This window comes from Protomyctophum parallelum (assembly GCF_964188405.1).
Source record: "Protomyctophum parallelum genome assembly, chromosome: 12".
Taxonomy (NCBI): Eukaryota; Metazoa; Chordata; class Actinopteri; order Myctophiformes; family Myctophidae; genus Protomyctophum; species Protomyctophum parallelum.
In genome coordinates, this window is record NC_139712.1 from 50,871,107 (window position 1) to 50,891,336 (window position 20,230).

The following is a 20,230-nucleotide window of genomic DNA, read 5'->3' on the forward strand; positions in this document are numbered from 1 at the left end:
AGAAGTTAATTGGGGAGAGCAAGGTCCATCTCCCTCTGCGGAGTATACAGCGATTAGAGAGCAAATGGGAAGCAGCAGGAAGCATCATAATCAGGCTCCGCGTTGGCCCCAGGGCCATGCACAGAGCCCAGGTACTGTCAGCAGAGGTCACACAGCGCTGTATATGCAAACGTTACAGGGATGCGTTGGGAATTAATTAACCCTGCTTGTTGCGCCTTGCACAACGTCTGGACGTGCCGGATCACGGTTTCTCCGGAACAGGACATGGGTGAGAGGCGATGACGCGTGGCGCCAAAGTCCGTCTGGGTTGTCCGCAGAGAGAGAGAGAGAGGCCGGGGGCAGGGAGGGATGGGGAGGGGGGGGGGGCTTTTGGGGAGCCCAGGGGAGGCAGAGCCGTGATATGACGGGGGTTGGGTTTTTTTCGCAGCTGCACTTTACCTCACGTGCACCGCCGTGTCCCCGTCCAACCCCACACCCATCACTTCTAACAAGTGTGGGAATTAAATTCCAGTTGAAATTAAAGACAAACATGGCGAGTTCATTTTCATTAGTGGGAAGGGGAAGAAGCAGTTGCGGCGGCTGCGAGCGGCAGCTCATTAAAAGAACCAACCGTTAAACCTTCAGACGTGTGCTTTTATTGGATGTCTGTGGTGTGGGCCGAGCCGAGCAGTACCCGGAGATGTGCACCACGGGGCAGTGTTTCTGTGGCGGTGGCGTCTGGGAGGGATAGTCGGCCCCGATATGAAAGCATCGGACCCTGGCTTCAATCAGGGCCCCGGAGGTCCAGTGTTTCTGACCGGGCCGCAAAACAGATGCCACTTCAAGGGCACCAAGTGGCAGGTTGCATCATTGCACGGACAAACCAGTAAACACAGACGTGAATTATTCTCCGTGTACTCGTGGCTTTTTTGGAAAAACGGGAATTTTCAATGGCGCGGGGTCATCTATACCTGCTTCTTATAAGCTTATATGGGGCCTCGACTGTGTGTTTAGCTAACTTAAAGGGTGTGCCTGGAGACTTTATGGCCTAATCCAGATGCTCTGGTCTCTTTTAATGCCTCGCGGGCTGCCAAGCTTGTGTCATCATCTTTACTGTGGAGTAAAACTCACCTAGAGTCGGAGCCGAGACACAAGACAGGTACTAAACAATGCTGTGCAACACGCCCACACACACACGCACGCTGTTGTTACCGGTCCACAGCATGGAGTAAACAGTGTGGGTAAACACGGCGGTCGGCCTGAAGAGAAGTCGGTTTCATCGTTTAATGACTGCTATTCTTCTCTAATGTTTTACATGTGAGCGGCATAGAGGTTTGCTCCCATTTGAACAGAAAGAGAGCAGAACTCAGCAGACATCACTCTGTTTTGCGGCCTGACTCACTCCGTGCATTTCTTTCTCCCGTCGAATTTTCTGGTGCTCGCTTCGCTGTTTTTTTTCTTCTCTTTGCGGACAACTCACTTTTGTTCTCCGGACAACTCAATTGCGTCGGCCCGGGCCCCATTTGTTTTTGAACAAAATACTGGAGAATGGAGCTTATGAGTCATGAAACATCTTTCAGTTCGATACGATTAGTCACCTTGTTCCTTGAAGACCTCTCACAGTAGTGTGTCCATTTATCTAGCATCTGAATCAAGAGGGAAAGCAGAGCAGCACATGTTTGCTATGGAGTGGGTGTTCAGACCTCACACAAGTATTTATCCATATGCGGAATATGTGCGTGCGTGCACGCATACGCGCACACACACACACACACACACATAAACACGAACACACACAAATACTCCATCCCCCCCCCCCCTCCCCCCCCCCCCACACACACACACACCCCTCCGGAGCTTTAAAGTGTGACAGGTCTTAATTAATCCTCATTGACCCCATAGAGCTTTGGAAAATTAACCCCTCTCTCTCTCTCTCTCTCTCTCTCATGCCTTCAGAGACCGGGGACCATGGTTCAAGTAAATGTGACAAGTGAGTATTCCATGATTTTATTTTTTACTACATGCCATTTAACGTGCAGTGCACTCCTGAACTACACGCAGTAAACATAAAGAGTGATCCGCAAGCTCATACTGTGTCCATTGTGTGGAAAGTGTCGTGTTAAGAGTAGCTATTTTCAACCATTTGTTGAATGAAGACATTTATAGATCCCACATACTCTTAACTCAATGTTCTGTCTGTGTGCGTGTGTGTGTGTGTGTGTGTGTGTGTGTGTGTGTGTGTGTGTGTGTGTGTGTGTGTGTGTGCGTGTGCGTGCGTGTGCGTGCTTGTGCGTGTGTGTGTGATCATCAGTGTGAGTGTCGGCGGCATGCAGAAGGTGAAGGGCAAGGACGAGACGTACTGGAGGGAGATCAACGCCGCCATGGCCCTGACCAACTTGGCACAGGGAAAGGACAGCCCCTCCGGGACCACCACCAGCTGCATCATACAGAAGTCGTCCCATATAGCAGAGATTAAGACTGTCAAAGTGCCGATGATGCACAAGTATTAAGGCTCATTCATAGTCTGGGTTTTCGGTGGTGAGGTGACAACCGAACTACAACATGACGTCACGGTGAAGAGCAAAACCACCACCGCCACCCCAGCCCCTTCTCTCTGTTTTTACTCACCACCGCTCCACGTTATTTCAGCTCCGGTGGTCACCTCACCACCGGAGCGGTGGTCACCTCACCACCGGAGCGGTGGTCACCTCACCACCGGAGCGGTGGTCACCTCACCACCGGAGCGGTGGTCACCTCACCACCGGAGCGGTGGTCACCTCACCACCGGAGCGGTGGTCACCTCACCACCGGAGCGGTGGTCACCTCACCACCGGAGCGGTGGTCACCTCACCACCGGAGCGGTGGTCACCTCACCACCGAAAATCCAGACTATGAATGAGCCTTTAGTCCCCTCGCTGCCATGATGCCACCCTCCCCCCCCCACCCCCCACTCTATGCAAACAAACAAACGACAAAGAACTAAACAAGACACAAACAGTCCAGTTTGTGTCCCAGAGTGGTTTGTGTCCCTGGGAGACTGACATTTCTTTGCGGGGGAGGGGCGGACGAAAACGTTGAGAGGAATAGTGGAACAGAAAGTGAACTTTCTTTCGTTTTTATTTTTTTATTTTTTTTAATCTGTGTCTGAGTGCGAAAGAGTACTTGAGCATCCTATATATAATTTCTTTCTTGACTTGTTGGCCTGCACACATAGCAGTCAAATGTTGATGACCGCTTCGCTGCAGTATTGCCCGAACGAGACACTTTTGTAATGTTAAATTATTTTGATGACTGATGATTTGTTTCTTATTGACTTTTTTTTTTTAATTGTACAGTATACACCATATATATGTTATATTTATATGTATCGTCTTGGTCGGGTGGAAACCTCATATGTCCAAAACGGTTACTTTTCAGGATTCAAATTCAAAAACGGCAAAAGCAGATCTTCTACTTTTGCTGCTTTTGTGTGACATGGTAGTATGTATCAAATAGGGCATTCGTTTACGGAAATTGCAAAAAGTTTGAATGTTGAGATAAGAGGTTTCTGCCCGACATTGACGACATAACATATAATATACACGTACGTATATATTCAACTAAATCTTTATTTTTGCCAAAGTGCCTTGCTTTTTCAAACGAATCACACACACACACACACACACACACACACACACACACACACACACACACACACACACACACACACACACACACACACACACACACACACACACGTACTGAAGTTAATGCAAAGTACAGATATACTATCGTGCCTCTTTGGAATTTGTGAAGGATTGTTTAACTAAAAGGCTACAAACAGAGAGTCCTTCCTGGGCGTGATTCAGGAAAAACTATGAGAGAACTCCCCCATCATGCAACGTGTGCCTTACCAAGAGAAAGAGCTCACCGTCTGCGCCACGAATGAACTCTAATAGCTTACACACACACACGCACACACACACACACGCGCGTGCACACACACACACACACACACACATGCCCAGCAATATTTTCCCTGATGGCATTGCGCTGTGTTTTGTCTGACGTCTTCATTTTGACTGTAAATTGAACAGTGTTATGTCTCAGTCGGACGCACGCTGCCGTCTAGCCAACAATAACGGTGAACACACACACGTGACGAGTTCACTCCGGGACCAGCGTTGGCGTTAATGTGAGCAGTGGATCGATAAGCAGCCAGCGCTGCTTCTCAGCTCGGCTCCAACAGACTTTTCCTTGCCACGGCCTAAAGATTTCGATCTTTTTCCAGGAAAGAACTCCTTATCGGTGCTTTTAGGCAGTGAACTTCACCTCAGCTGCTCAGCTGGGACCCGAGTGAAGGTGAAGGCACACACACACACACACACACAGGTTGTGTAAGGTATTTCGTGTAACCACTTCAGCCCCTATGCCTTCGTTGTGCGGCAAATAGTGAAAGTAGTCGATCTACAAAGCTCACAACGTCTTGTGAGCTTGTAGTTGTAGATGTGATATTTTTGAAAGTTTTTGAAACGGTTTCGGCCTATACACTGACATGCCCAAAATAATAGGGTCACCAGGGTTAAAGTGGTTAAACACAAGGTCGTGTGTGACAGTAAAAGGGATGTTGTTCTGTTTGCCTTATCAGTGTTATGTTACGTGGACAGCTTGTGTTTGCACTCAGAACAAGGTGGTGCAGTGAAGACAGCCACGCCACTATACCAGCTCACCAACCCGCTCCTTTGATCCTCTCGCTTCTCAGCTGTTTAGAATTACATTCAAATTGTTGTTTACAAGAAGCCTGCAGAGGACAGACTTAAAAGTTTGACTTTCTCCCCTAACTTTATTTTCCTTTTCCTTTTGTTTTTTTCTGTTATTCCGAAATTGCCTTTCAGTATTATCTCTCTGTCGGCCAGCAAGTGTTTCAAAGTGTTTGTTATTGTCAGTTTGTATATGTGCGGTCATTCCGTTTTTTAATCAGAGTTTGTACTTGGTTTTACTTAACTGCACCGCATTAAGAACTCTTGGTGATCCAATGGAAAGAAATCTTCCTTTGAACGCCTATAAAGTATGTACAGCGCATATGTTATTTACATTGTAGCGTCCTATGCCAAGTACACAACTGAGAGAAATCAACTTGGACTCTTGGGAATAACCGAAGTTGGCTGTCTCTGTATGAATATCTTCAAGGTACTGTTTGTGCGTGTCAAAATGTACGCGCTTCGCTCAACGACCATTTTTGCCTGTATGTTTGACAACCCAGAATGTGCTTGTGGTCAAGGACTTATGGAGGCAAGCTGCACAGTGACTTTTCGATCTGTGTTGGATTATTTTCTTTTTGTGTGTCCTGAATTTGCAAACTAAGAAAAAACGGAACAACAAAAACTAAAAAAAGCTGCACTTACACACAGCCTCTTGAAAACGTGTAGGACAGAAGAGGGGGGCTCTAAAACACAATTTGTTGATTTTTTTTACAAAAGGTGAACCTAAAAGGAGAAAAAAAAGAAGGAAACCCCTATATTATTCCTGTTAGCGTGCCTATGGAAGCATAATAAAAGAAATCGCACTAGCCAATCCCCAGGCGCTATTTGCTTATGCGGGGGTGGGTATGAGGGGGTGGGCAGTGGGCGGTGGGCTCCACATGTGTTTTTTATACACATTATCCAGGCTGGCTAGCTGCAGGGTAGGCTAAAACGTGCTCCTCGTGTTTCTAATAGCCGTCCTGAACCCCTGGACCACTTTGAGCCCTCACACCTCACACGGAACCCGGTTTGCCGAGAGGAGAGAAGGAGAACGAGAGACGGGAACATGGTGAAGAAAGCTTCAAAAGCACAGAGCTACCATTGTTGTTCCTACCTGCAGCGTTTGTTCCAGAGCCAGTCCATGGACAAATACCACACTGATAGAAGAACTGGGTTTCTGCTGCCAAAATGTAGGCACTGTATACATTTGTCAGCACAAACCCTGCTTTCACACGGAAAGCACATTTTTTGACACGTTATGAAATTATAAATTATTGTGGAGTGTAAAAACAAAACGCGGTGACTAGTTTTTTTTTATTATTGTTTATTAAGTTATATGAATTGAGACCTTTTTTTGATAGAGACTGGATTTTTATCCAATGACCAAATGCATATCTCATTATATTGTCTGATTTAATTTGTTTTTTTTAAACATTGCTACTTCCTCAAACAATGAATAAACCTTTGAATGAATGCATTTGATTAGTTTCTTTTTTCTTACAATAGACTTAACCTATTTAAAGGTATATTCAGGGATTTCACTTAATTAAAATATCACTTATTTTTTTGTTTTGTTGTGATAATCCTCTCTACTATAGAGTGTGCTGACCATATAAGGAGTTCCTCCCTGTCCCCAGTTAACCCCTGGGGGTCAAAAAACCTTAGGTTTCGTTTTTGGCTCTCTATCCTGATTGGATGAAAGGCTTAGGTCCCAGCCAAAACGAAACCTAAGGTTTTTTGAGTGAAATCACTGAATATACCTTTAAGGGTTTGTTAAACTTAAAAGGGAATTTCTCCCTAACCTTTTTTTTTACAAAAGTAAGTTGATAATTATGTATATTGACCAAAAACTAAAAGATATATGGAGCTGCTTCTGGAGGGGGTCTAACGTCAGCTCACGTAGACCAGGAAGAGTGCAGTGTCAACAATGCATGGAGTGTTGCAGTCACATAATCTAGAACAGATGTGAACAAAAAACTATTGCGCGATTGAATAGGAGTTCTAGCGTTAGACCCCCTCCAGGACCATCGCCCTATATCTTTTTTTTTTTTTTTTAATTGGTCAATATACATAATTATCTTACTTTTGTAAAACAAAAAAGGTTAGGGAGAAATTAGGGAGTACAGTCAGTATCTTCAAATTCACTGTAAGAAAAAAAAACCTTTCAACCACCTCAGCATCTGAGGTTCCTCGCACACCTTGTTTGGTGGATAACCAGCCACAGTGTGGAAAGATATTGACTCGCTCCGAAATGCTGTCCAGTTTGGAAAAACATATTATGGAAGTCATCTTTCAGCATTTGAAAAACCCAGTTGATTCAATTAGGGGAAAGAAAATTCATTAGGGAAAGAAAATGCATTAATAGTGAATCAAAATGTTGGGTTGCTTTTAGAGCAGATGTTTTTTGACTGATGCAAGTCTCCAGTAAGGTAGATCTTCCTTTAATCTGGTATCTGTCCGATTCCATCAAATTCAACCAAAAGTCTTCTGAAAAATATGAATACAGACATGAATTTGCCAATAAACATAACAGTATAGGCCTATAAAAATATAGGCCTATAGACAATAATTAATTGAGAGAATTCGCGACTCATCTTTAAAATGTTGCTTTTGCTGTCTGTAGACACTTTTAACTTCATTTAAAAAATAATTCCATTGTTGTGCTGTCTTTCTGCTTGTGGCTATTTTTAACTTCATTTCTGCAACCAGCAATTTTGAAACACAAAGAGCAATGTAATTTGCTTTGAACTAAATATAATGTCACTGCTAAGCCCTTCACTTTGCGCATAGGTCGATCTGTCGACACTGATCGCAATGTGGGAGATGTTTATTTGCGACACACAAGGCGCGGTGGTTTCTAAGAGCTAAACAAGCAAATCAAGCATTTGGAACAGCTGAATGTATACAGTACAGCGGGGTACATCAGTGGGGCCTGCATCAGCCGCAAACCACACATTAGTGGTCTGGGCCTCAGAGTTTACTATCTCCTGTGTATTTTTGCTACCTTCAGTAGGATGTTTGGCATTTCACTTTATTTTCCTGACCTGCAGTTAACCGGGATGAGATAGAAACAAAAAGAGGCCTAGATGGCAAGAGATAAATGCGTCTAAGAAAATAAATAAATGTCATAAAGTTTGGGTTCACGTATCCGCTGCTCTAATGTGGAAATAGATATAGTCTGGAATTTCACACATTCAGTCAAACACTTGAGGGTATTAAGGTAGTGTGTGATACTGTCTATGCTAGACAACTGAGCCTTTGTGCAGCATGAGTTTGTCTGAGGAGGAAGAGTGAATTCATGGCTCATAGACTCTAGGTGTGTCCTTGTATCCGCGGGGCTTGGGCTTAGCGTCCGCGGCCCACTCCCTTCGTCCATGCGTCTCTAGTAATGGCTCTACCATGCCACAAGCTAGTCCCGAACCTGAGCTGTGCCACAGAGCTGAGGCCAAAGCCCCTCTCACGCCAAGAAGAGAGAGAGAGGAGAGGTGGTGCAAGAGAGAGAGGGAAAGCGAGAGAGGAACAGCATGAGAGGAACAAAGAGGGGGGGGAGACAGCAGGCTTTATCCCCGGCCAATATCAGCGAACACCGCAAGCTGCTGGTGCTGCCCGGGCGCTGGACGGCCCAGGGCCATGTGTTTCCATGTGTCAGTCGGAACCAATCACGTTGCAGATTGCTGAACGGCCAAAAGGTCTGACTGGAGGAGGTTGCAGTGGATCCGCCGGCTGCATGCCCGACGTGGCCCTGTGAGATACCTCACCCTGACACTTCCCAAAATAATCCTATCAGGTTGGTTTGACCCCGGCCCGTTCCCCCTGTCACTGAGCTCGCACTGAGCCATATTTTCCATTGAAAGACTTAAGTGATATTCCATACAGTTGGGCTCACTCCCCCCCCCCCCCCCCCCCCCCCCCCAACATAATTTGTGCCTCCTCACTGTTCCGCAGAAAGATTAAAAAAGGGGTCGTTATCTCGGTGCAGTAGACGGACAAGCGGAGATCCTCGCTTGGCGCGGCGCGCGGCTTGACAGACTCCAGACTTCACCTTGGCCATTTGGGCCCCGCCAAGGAACTCGACTGTAGCCGCTGCAGTCCGAAAAGCGCACGGAACGAAATCCAAGAGTGCAGGGCGCTCTGAAAATCATTTCCCATTTGATGAGGGGAACACGACTCCCGTGGCATGCTGAAGTAATTAGCCGCTTTTGCCGTGAAGGATGCTCCTGAGGGCCCGGTTCATTAGAGCCAGGACTTTGTCTTCTGCCGATTCCTGCCCTTGGACACAAATAACGAGGCCTAATTGTTAGATTCCTGAAAGAATTGACTGATTAAAACTCAGCCTGGCCTTGCAATCATCTGAGGTCCAGGGCTGTTTTGGATCAGCGGGAACTTCATGGCTGTTTGGAGTGGAGGAGACCATGTGCGCGCAGGCGCAGACCGAGGCTAATCACGCGGGACTCGACGGGGTCACAGACGTGTTATTCTATTGCACAGACAAATTCAATTCCACCCACAGATTAGCATATTGCCCTTGCAGACACGGCTCTATAGATGAGTGCAGTTTGAGCGTTGCTTGACAGCAGCAGCTTTTCATTGGCCCTTTGGACTAATACAGTGGATGAATTGCAGCAAGCATGCCTTGAGACGTTGCTGAACAGATAAATTAGTTCAATAAAGCTGTTATGCAATGTGTACAAAGTGTTATTTCAGTGTTAGCGTTCACTTCTGAACTTCTACCAAGGAATACTAAAACACTTGGATATACATGTGTCTGGGAAAGCGAGAACTGATGATTGAAGCCATTTGAATCTGAAATTAGAATTAGATGATTCATTTATATGACTATACCACTGGTGCTACAGTTGGGATACGTTTGTTTTTTTAAACCTTTGTTTCATAATGGATGGTTTCCTTAACCATTGCTCATGCTAATTCTAAAGTGTAGGATAAATCCTGCCATTGTTTCGCTCTCTTTATTCTGTTATAAAGCTGCGTTTGTTCAACTCTGCTCTTGGACCCAGAACCATTTTGTCCACTCCTTGCACTGCTAACCTAAGGCAGTTGAAAAATATTTCCTGCATTCATTCCTCATCATAATAAACTTCCCCCCAAACCACCAGAAACAGAGTTGCGGGAAGGCTGCGCTTACAAGAAAGAAACCACAAGAAAATGCTCAGTTTGGCCAAATGAGGACATGCTGGGTGTTATTCCAGGTGGACATCATCTTCTCGAATGGGCCTCTGTCTTTAAGCACTGGGGGAAAATGTGACACATGCCAGCATTAAACAAAAAGGGTCAATTGCACTTATAGGAACAGTATGTGGAGGCATGCACATTGTTCTGACTCGAGCAATTTGGGAAAATGGACAACTGTGGATGGATCGAGAACACTCCATTAAAGACATCTTGACATGGGAAAAATCTTCTCACAAAAAAGCGAGAACCACTTTCCATAATGAAACGAGAATGGTTAGGGTGGAGTCGAAACAGACAAAGCCGGAAATATCTGCTTCGGTACCTGGCATATAAAGTTTTGATTTTCGTGTACATGATTTCATCGACCGCATTATGCTCGTACATGCCCTGTGCCTTGTTCTCGGTCAGACAAGAGTATACACGGACAGACTCCAGCCACTCAACATTTCCTCCTCTCTGTCATAACCTGACATAATCCTTCTTACGATCTCACCACAAAGCCTTGTAGCACAAAGTTCACTCTGCGGGGTGTGTAGTCCACGGCCAACATGTAAACAGGCCTGCTGTGTTCAGCCAAACGCAGTGCATCGCTCTGGTTGTTTACTGGAGGATAATGCCTGTTAATTTCTCCCTCGATCCCACATCTCCACCAGGCCAAGAATCACAGCGGACCAGAGGCTGACACGCACGCACGCACGCACGCAGAGTGAGATTGGTGGACAAGGAGACATAGCTGCTTGCCTCTCAGCTGTAAACAGACCTTAGTAATTGGCCTTTCTGTAGGCTCCTGAGACGGAGGGATAAACAGCTGCTACAGACAAAGACCACGCGCGTCCTGTGGGACAGTGAGCCTGAGCCCAGGCCATGGCTGCCAGCATCACGGGGGATGAAGACAAAAGTAGAAAAAAACAGTCGTTTCCAGATTGTGACGGGCGAAAGCCGGGAAGTCAGGGCTCCGATGCCGCAGCCGTCGCTTGTGGCAGTTTGTTGATGTTCTGCTGGTGCGAGCAAAATACACAACGGCTCCCTTGTGTGTAGTTAGGGATCGAAACGCTACAATGCCGGCATGTTCTCCCAGGAGTCTTTTGGCTGAGCGAGTTTTCTAAAACCCTAACGTTCTTTCTCAATCAGCAACCAGCTCCATCATGGTCATTGGTTGGAACGCTAACACTGGGAGCCGTCTATAGATTTGGCCCGTGGAAGCGTGGTGCCATGTTTGGTTTGGGGCTGGAGCCCCGACATTGAAAAGACACCGTGGTCCTATCATCAACTTTTGCAGGATGAGCTTGGGGGGGGTGGGGGGGGGGAGGGGTTCCTCGGTTTCAGCCGGCTGACGCGGCAGAATTCAAAAATAACAGTCACTGTACAGCGCTGCTGCTGCATGCCACGTACGGTCAGACACATGATTGTTGTTTTTGAATCCTGCGGCGTCACCGACTCACCGCGCCACTCCACCCTGTGTGGTTCGTACTCTAAAGCTGATAAACCTGCCTGCCATTCTCCCGGAGCTAAACTGTCAGCTTTAGCCCAAGAGATTGGACCGAAAAATGTAATGCGATCTCGTGAGGTTTTGCAATATACACTGACGGTGCCACTCCGACAATTGCGCTCCCTTCTATCCTCACTATAGTATTTCTCAGTTTCCATCTCCAAGCGGCCTACCCACCGCGCCTCTCCCCTCTACTTTCAAACCATATTTGGCATTCCACGTCCACATTATGACATGGTTGTCCTGTGAGGTCATAACATACCGCCTTTCTTCGCCGGCGGCGGTGGTTGTAAGTAGCGTCAGCGACAGCGCTGGGCAGGACCCAGAGCAGAACAGAAGCTACAGCCTCTCATAACATAATGACAGCCGGGGGATCACAAATAAGACGTAGTGGTGCGCCGGGGGCCCTGTGTAGAGCTGTGTAATATTTCATCAGAGAAAAAGCTAAATAAATTCCTCAGTACAGTGAAGCAAAACCACGTCAATGCTGCAGATGTAAGAAATGGCAGCTGCCTGGAGGAATGCGGTTTGGCAGCGGACGGCGCGGGGCTGCGAGGAGGCTGGAAGGTCCTCTCACGTTAACACTGCGTTTGGGAACACAAAGATACATTGTTGACGGATGGAGCAGGCTTCATTCTGCCTGCGCTGGAGGGTAGCAGATCACTCTGACCGGTGCATGGAAAAACCATGCATGAAGCTGAAACTCACAGTTCATACTTTAAAGGGATTGTGTTAAGGGAACATCAGCGCTATTAAAGAGGAAATGTGAACATAGAAATAACTGTACACACGCACACACACACACACACACACACACACACACACACACACACACACACACACACACACACACACACACACACACACACACACACACACAAGAAACACTTCACTCCTGTAAAGACCATGAGATATTAACCACACAGGATCCGTCTGAAAGGAGAGAAAGACAAAGTGAGAGAGAGAGAGAGAGAGAGAGAGAGAGAGAGAGAGAGAGAGAGAGAGAGAGAGAGAGTAGGGGACAATCTGACCCATGGCTGGCAGACAGCACGGCACATGTGTGGCAGCCATTTTTCAGGGCCAGCAAATAAATACGCCTCACATTGCTCCAGACTGAAGCCACGGCCAAAACTGTAATGTTACCATAAATCTGGAATCAAATGGGCACAGGCAGCCGGCGCGCGAGCCCATTCCTCCAGATGTTGGCCATGGGACTCCCTTATTTATGTATTTTCTTCTCCTCCTCCGATAAATATATACATGTGTCCCGTGTAAAACAGTGCGGTAGAGACGTCTGGATTCATCATCCCTCTATGGGAGATTCACAGTGCGAAGCCTCGTTCTGACGCTATACAGCGGCCCTCAGCCTGTACTCTGTAGGAGCTCATCATCCACTCGTATATCCTTTTCAATGGAGGAATCCCGAGGAGCTATACTATATAGATCAATGTTTCCCAAAGAAAGTTTTATGGGTGGTGACCCATAAATATGTTCTTTCCTATACATTTAAACAAATATATATATATATATATATTTTTTAAGATTTGTGTACATTAACAAACAAACAAAATAATAATAACTAGTGAAAATAGCCTCTCTACAGAGGGATACAAGCTCACAACCAGGTGTAGCAAATGTTTGTTATGTGAGGCTAAAAGCTAGCCATCGTAGATGCTTTGGCCTCTCTCTCTGTCTCTCTCTGACCCCCCCCCCCCCCCACCCCCTCCTGCCCCTCTCTCTTTCCAGTTGCAGACTCTGGCTCTTCATCTTCTTCCACACTTGCCCCCCTCCCCCTATCTCGCTCTGTCTTTCTCTCTGTCTCTCTGTCTGTCTCTCTATCTCTCTCTCTGTCTCTCTATCTCTCTCTCTGTCACCCCCCCCCCCCCCCCCCTTCCTCTCCAGTGGTAGTCTCTGGCTCTTCATCGTCTTCCATGGCTCATCTGCCTCGGCAGAGACCACATGCCTACATGTGTACAGTAGCGCTACAGCGCCTGCTGCATGACTCCATGCAGGACCATTAGCCTGTACCACAGGGAACTCTGTAAACCCTTTAACACAGTCAGAGAACACACTGCTCTACTTACTAACTAAAAAACATAATAAAACAATGAAATCAACTTAAAGAAAAGGCGAAGGGTAAGGGTAAGTTATTATGTAGAATGGATGGATATAGGGTATATACCTGGCTGTGACATTTTGATATAAGGCACTTTTTTGACAATACTATGCTATTTTTATGGTCTGCATGTGGTGCTGAGAGAGAGAGAGAGAGAGAGAGAGAGAGAGAGAGAGAGAGAGAGAGAGAGAGAGAGAGAGAGAGAGAGAGAGAGAGAGAGAGAGAGAGAGAGAGATGAGAGAGAGAGAGAGAGAGAGAGAGAGAGAGGTCAAAGCATGGAAGACAGACAGACAGACAGACAGACAGACAGACAGACAGACAGACAGATATAAACAGATAGTCAAAGGATAGAAGTATCCGTTTAAGTCAACACTTTTGACTGTATCTCTCTATGGGCTGTATTTTGCGTGTCTTAAGTACCAGGTCTTATTACTTAACTTAAGACCTGGAGTCGTGGTCAATGCTAGCTCTTTGGCCACTCAGAATAGCCAAATGGCATTGATCACGCCTCAGGTCTTAAGTTAAATAATAAGACCTGGTGCTTAAGACACGCAAAATACAACCCTATGTCTCTACGGTGGAGGTGATATAAGCAGGCGATGAACTCACATATGTGCTGCTGTTTGATTGGATGAATGTAAATATTGGAGCCCTCTGTGATGCCGTGCCAAAGCACCCATGAGCATGGGAGCCTCTGGGGCCCTGTGGTTGAGGAAGCCAATGTTGGGCCCCATTGGGAAGCAGAACCACGCTATAGCCACACACTGCTGTTACTGTATCTCTTCTCTGCCCCAGGGGGGGACTCAGGTCTTTTATTACAGAGCCGCTCCCATGTGGCCATGGTGTTAGTGAAAGCTGATGTAAAGCGAGATGAAGATGGGGAGAGTGTTTTGGAGCCAGTGCCACTGTTAAGCGAGGTTTGAGCCCAGCAGGATAATAACCTGGGCCATATTGACACTCACGGTGGGACCGGGGTGTAGACAAAATAGCCACACGTGCACACACACACACACACACACACACACACACACACACACACACACACACACACACACACACACACACACACACACACACACACACACACACACACACACACACACACACACACACACACACAGTGCACACACACACATGTCGTTGTCTCCACCAGGCCGAAGGCATGGGGAGAGAGTATGTTTTGCACTCCCTCCGTGTGTCCTGTTATAGCACCACCAGGAGGACGACTTTTGAAAAACACATTTGTTGATATTACTCCTCCAGATTCTGTCCAAAAATCCCACAAATCGTTACATACTATCTCTAGTATAGACTACATCTCCCAGAGTGCACCAGCAAGATGGCTGCTCGTTTGGCTGAGCTGGAACACCTGAAAAGGCTGGAGGGAGCATTCAAACAAACAATACACAGACAAGAAGCAAGAGCTACTCGAGGCATGTTCCAAGTCCAAAGACGCCAATGGTCGGTGATATTGTCTTGTCTTATTCAGTCATATTTGCAATACTGCTAAATGTGTTTAAAACCTGGCTTTAATGGGCTAATGTGATTAGTTTAACTGCTACAGTTTGGATTGGTGAAGGACCACATTGCAGTATTTCTTTCATTTGTGTTTTGAAGAGTCTAAAAGTATAACTTCACAAAATAAGACAAATGATCCTAGTTTTTCATCATTTTTGACCATGGGCTATAGCCCATCTGAGACGGCATAATATAGCATGCCGTTTTTCATCATTTTTCATCATTTTTGAGGATTTGAAAAAAAGACGAAAATCACTTGAGACAATGGACTATAGCCCATGGTGGAATGGTTTGAGACAATGGACTATAGCCCATGGTGGAATGGTTTGAGACAATGGACTATAGCCCATGGTGGAATGGTTTTTGTCTTTTTTTCAACTCCCAACTAACAAATGATGCCTGGTGTGTCATTTGCTTACTTGGTTAGTGTTTTTGAGTTGAGAGTTGAGTAGGAGACACATTCTGGAAAGTTTTACTTTTTGAGTTGAGTAGCTGGCTGACGTTGAAGGTAAGTGAACGATCGCACAGTTGAAATGTAAAATTTACATTTCAACGAATGGACCTGTAAATGACAACACAAAAACTAAGGCACTGGTGTGGTACTTCTGGTTTACCGGAACCGGGTTCAACTCCCTGCAGTGCTCTGCTCAATGTGTTGTATTTACATTTTTATTTTCTGCTCATTGTGTTGCCTTTTGATATCCCCAGGTTCTTTACTGTGTTTGTACCCCCTACACTTAGGTTAAGTCTATTTATTTATTATTTCTGTTCACTAGAACTAGAACCAATTGATGATATGCACATGGCTCGTACCTAGTCAACGACTCCGAGCACTCACTCCAGCACTTAGAAAAAAAATCATCTGCAAGGAATTTCTTGTCAGGGAGTAGCTGAAGCAATTTGATAGGACTGTTCTGATTGGATGACCACGGAAGTTGCACCATCTTTTCCCGATTTCGGAGGATTCGGAAAAAAAGGTGAAAATCCCGGAAAAACTAAAGGCTAGTCCGTGCTATCGTGTGCCATTTTCTTCCCCGATTTCGGAGCATTTGGAAAAAAAGCAGAATATCCATGCATTGATAAAGGTGAAGGTCATCTATACTGGTCATGGTCATCTATACTGATCAAGGTCATTTACACTGGTCAAGGTTATTTATTTAACTTAAATGCCCAATGCATTCTATATGGCAATAGCACAAACTTTGGCATGCTTACACCTAGCAACCCCATTCTAGCCTACTTAGGTTCATCTTACGGTGGACATGTTTGCCTGAAAAGAAATCTTTGAAATGTTTCAATTTTTTTTTCAAATCCTCAAAAATGATGAAAAACGGCTTGCTATAGTATGCCGTACAGTATGGGCTATAGCCCATGGTCAAAAATGGGATAAAAAACGTCTAAAAATAGACGTCTAAAACACGTCTAAAAATAGACGTGTTTTAGACGTCTATTTTTTGGCGATTTTTTGAGATTTTTAAAAACGAAAAAACAAACAAACGATGGGTTATAGCCCATCGTTTTTAGAATTCTTTAGAATTTTTTCAAATCCTAAAAAATGATGAAAAACGGCGTGCTATAGTATGCCGTACAGTATGGGCTATAGCCCATGGTCAAAAATGGGATAAAAAACTTCTAAAAACAGACGTCTAAAACACGTCTATTTTTAGACGTGTTTTAGACGTGTATTTTTTGACGTTTTTATCCCATTTTTAGACGCTCGTCTAATAGCCCATACTGTACGGCATACTATAGCACGCCGTTTTTCATCATTTTTGAGGATTTAAAAAAAAAAAATAAGAAAAAAAACAAACGATGGGTTATAGCCCATCGTTTTTAGAATTTTTTAGAATTTTTTCAAATCCTAAAAAATGATGAAAAACGGCGTGCTATAGTATGCCGTACGGTATGGGCTATAGCCCATGGTCAAAAATGGGATAAAAAACGTCTAAAAACAGACGTCTAAAACACGTCTATTTTTAGACGTGTTTTAGACGTCTATTTTTAGACGTTTTTATCCCATTTTTAGACGCTCGTCTAATAGCCCATACTGTACGGCATAATATAGCACGCCGTTTTTCATCATTTTTTAGGATTTGAAAGAAATGAAAAAAAAAAAAAACGATGGGTTATAGCCCATCGTTTTTTGAATTTTTGATTTTTTTTGATTTTTTTTTCAAATCCTCAAAGATGATGAAAAACGGCTTGCTATAGTATGCCGTACAGTATGGGCTATAGCCCATGGTCAAAAATGGGATAAAAAACGTCTAAAAATATACGTCTAAAACACGTCTATTTTTAGACGTGTTTTAGACGTCTATTTTTAGACGTTTTTATCCCATTTTTAGACGCTCGTCTAATAGCCCATACTGTACGGCATACTATAGCACGCCGTTTTTCATCATTTTTGAGGATTTGAAAAGAAATCTTTGAAATGTTTCAATTTTTTTTTCAAATCCTCAAAAATGATGAAAAACGGCTTGCTATAGTATGCCGTACAGTATGGGCTATAGCCCATGGTCAAAAATGGGATAAAAAACGTCTAAAAATAGACGTCTAAAACACGTCTAAAAATAGACGTGTTTTAGACGTCTATTTTTTGGCGATTTTTTGAGATTTTTAAAAACGAAAAAACAAACAAACGATGGGTTATAGCCCATCGTTTTTAGAATTCTTTAGAATTTTTTCAAATCCTAAAAAATGATGAAAAACGGCGTGCTATAGTATGCCGTACAGTATGGGCTATAGCCCATGGTCAAAAATGGGATAAAAAACTTCTAAAAACAGACGTCTAAAACACGTCTATTTTTAGACGTGTTTTAGACGTGTATTTTTTGACGTTTTTATCCCATTTTTAGACGCTCGTCTAATAGCCCATACTGTACGGCATACTATAGCACGCCGTTTTTCATCATTTTTGAGGATTTAAAAAAAAAAAAAAAGAAAAAAAAAAAACGATGGGTTATAGCCCATCGTTTTTAGAATTTTTTAGAATTTTTTCAAATCCTAAAAAATGATGAAAAACGGCGTGCTATAGTATGCCGTACGGTATGGGCTATAGCCCATGGTCAAAAATGGGATAAAAAACGTCTAAAAACAGACGTCTAAAACACGTCTATTTTTAGACGTGTTTTAGACGTCTATTTTTAGACGTTTTTATCCCATTTTTAGACGCTCGTCTAATAGCCCATACTGTACGGCATAATATAGCACGCCGTTTTTCATCATTTTTTAGGATTTGAAAGAAATGAAAAAAAAAAAAAACGATGGGTTATAGCCCATCGTTTTTTGAATTTTTGAATTCTTTTGAATTTTTTTCAAATCCTCAAAAATGATGAAAAACGGCGTGCTATAGTATGCCGTACGGTATGGGCTATAGCCCATGGTCAAAAATGGGATAAAAAACGTCTAAAAATATACGTCTAAAACACGTCTATTTTTAGACGTGTTTTAGACGTCTATTTTTAGACGTTTTTATCCCATTTTTAGACGCTCGTCTAATAGCCCATACTGTACGGCATACTATAGCACGCCGTTTTTCATCATTTTTGAGGATTGGAAAAAAAAGGAAAAAAAAAAACCGATGGGTTATAGCCCATCGTTTTTTGATTTTTTTCAAATCCTCAAAAATGATGAAAAACGGCTTGCTATAGTATGCCGTACAGTATGGGCTATAGCCCATGGTCAAAAATGGGATAAAAAACGTCTAAAAATATACGTCTAAAACACGTCTATTTTTAGACGTGTTTTAGACGTGTATTTTTTGACGTTTTTATCCCATTTTTAGACGCTCGTCTAATAGCCCATACTGTACGGCATACTATAGCACGCCGTTTTTCATCATTTTTGAGGATTTAAAAAAAAACGAAAAAACAAACAAACGATGGGTTATAGCCCATCGTTTTTAGAATTCTTTAGATTTTTTTCAAATCCTAAAAAATGATGAAAAACGGCGTGCTATAGTATGCCGTACAGTATGGGCTATAGCCCATGGTCAAAAATGGGATAAAAAACTTCTAAAAACAGACGTCTAAAACACGTCTATTTTTAGACGTGTTTTAGACGTGTATTTTTTGACGTTTTTATCCCATTTTTAGACGCTCGTCTAATAGCCCATACTGTACGGCATACTATAGCACGCCGTTTTTCATCATTTTTGAGGATTTAAAAAAAAAAAAGAAGAAAAAAAACAAACGATGGGTTATAGCCCATCGTTTTTTGAATTTTCAAATTTTTTTCAAATTTTTTCAAATCCTCAAAAATGATGAAAAACGGCTTGCTATAGTATGCCGTACAGTATGGGCTATAGCCCATGGTCAAAAATGGGATAAAAAACGTCTAAAAATAGACGTCTAAAACACGTCTTTTTTTAGACGTGTTTTAGACGTCTATTTTTAGACGTTTTTATCCCATTTTTAGACGCTCGTCTAACAGCCCATATTGTACGGCATACTATAACACGCCGTTTTTCATCATTCTTGAGGATTGGAAAAAAAAGGAAAAAAAAAAACCGATGGGTTATAGCCCATCGTTTTTTGATTTTTTTCAAATCCTCAAAAATGATGAAAAACGGCTTGCTATAGTATGCCGTACAGTATGGGCTATAGCCCATGGTCAAAAATGGGATAAAAAACGTCTAAAAATATACGTCTAAAACACGTCTATTTTTAGACGTGTTTTAGACGTCTATTTTTAGACGTTTTTATCCCATTTTTAGACGCTCGTCTAATAGCCCATACTGTACGGCATACTATAGCACGCCGTTTTTCATCATTTTTTAGGATTAAAAAAAAAACGAAAAAACAAACAAACGATGGGTTATAGCCCATCGTTTTTAGAATTCTTTAGAATTTTTTCAAATCCTAAAAAATGATGAAAAACGGCGTGCTATAGTATGCCGTACAGTATGGGCTATAGCCCATGGTCAAAAATGGGATAAAAAACGTCTATTTTTAGACGTGTTTTAGACGTGTATTTTTTGACGTTTTTATCCCATTTTTAGACGCTCGTCTAATAGCCCATACTGTACGGCATACTATAGCACGCCGTTTTTCATCATTTTTGAGGATTTAAAAAAAAACGAAAAAACAAACAAACGATGGGTTATAGCCCATCGTTTTTAGAATTCTTTAGAATTTTTTCAAATCCTAAAAAATGATGAAAAACGGCGTGCTATAGTATGCCGTACAGTATGGGCTATAGCCCATGGTCAAAAATGGG

The 20,230-nt window shown here is 43.6% G+C and overlaps 1 protein-coding gene across 1 annotated transcript in view; it reads left to right on the forward strand.

Annotated features, from left to right (window-relative positions):
• Nucleotides 1–6,167, forward strand: part of odad2 (outer dynein arm docking complex subunit 2) — a gene marked incomplete at its 5' end in the record, with an annotated part of 96,255 nt that extends 90,088 nt beyond the window's left edge. The window contains 2 exons of the mRNA XM_083777823.1: nucleotides 1,936–1,969; nucleotides 2,291–6,167. Of these exons, the coding sequence (XP_083633949.1) occupies nucleotides 1,936–1,969; nucleotides 2,291–2,489 (233 nt within the window). The 3' untranslated portion in view covers nucleotides 2,490–6,167. The remainder of the gene's footprint in view (nucleotides 1–1,935; nucleotides 1,970–2,290) is intronic.
• Between the last annotated feature and the right edge of the window lie 14,063 nt (nucleotides 6,168–20,230).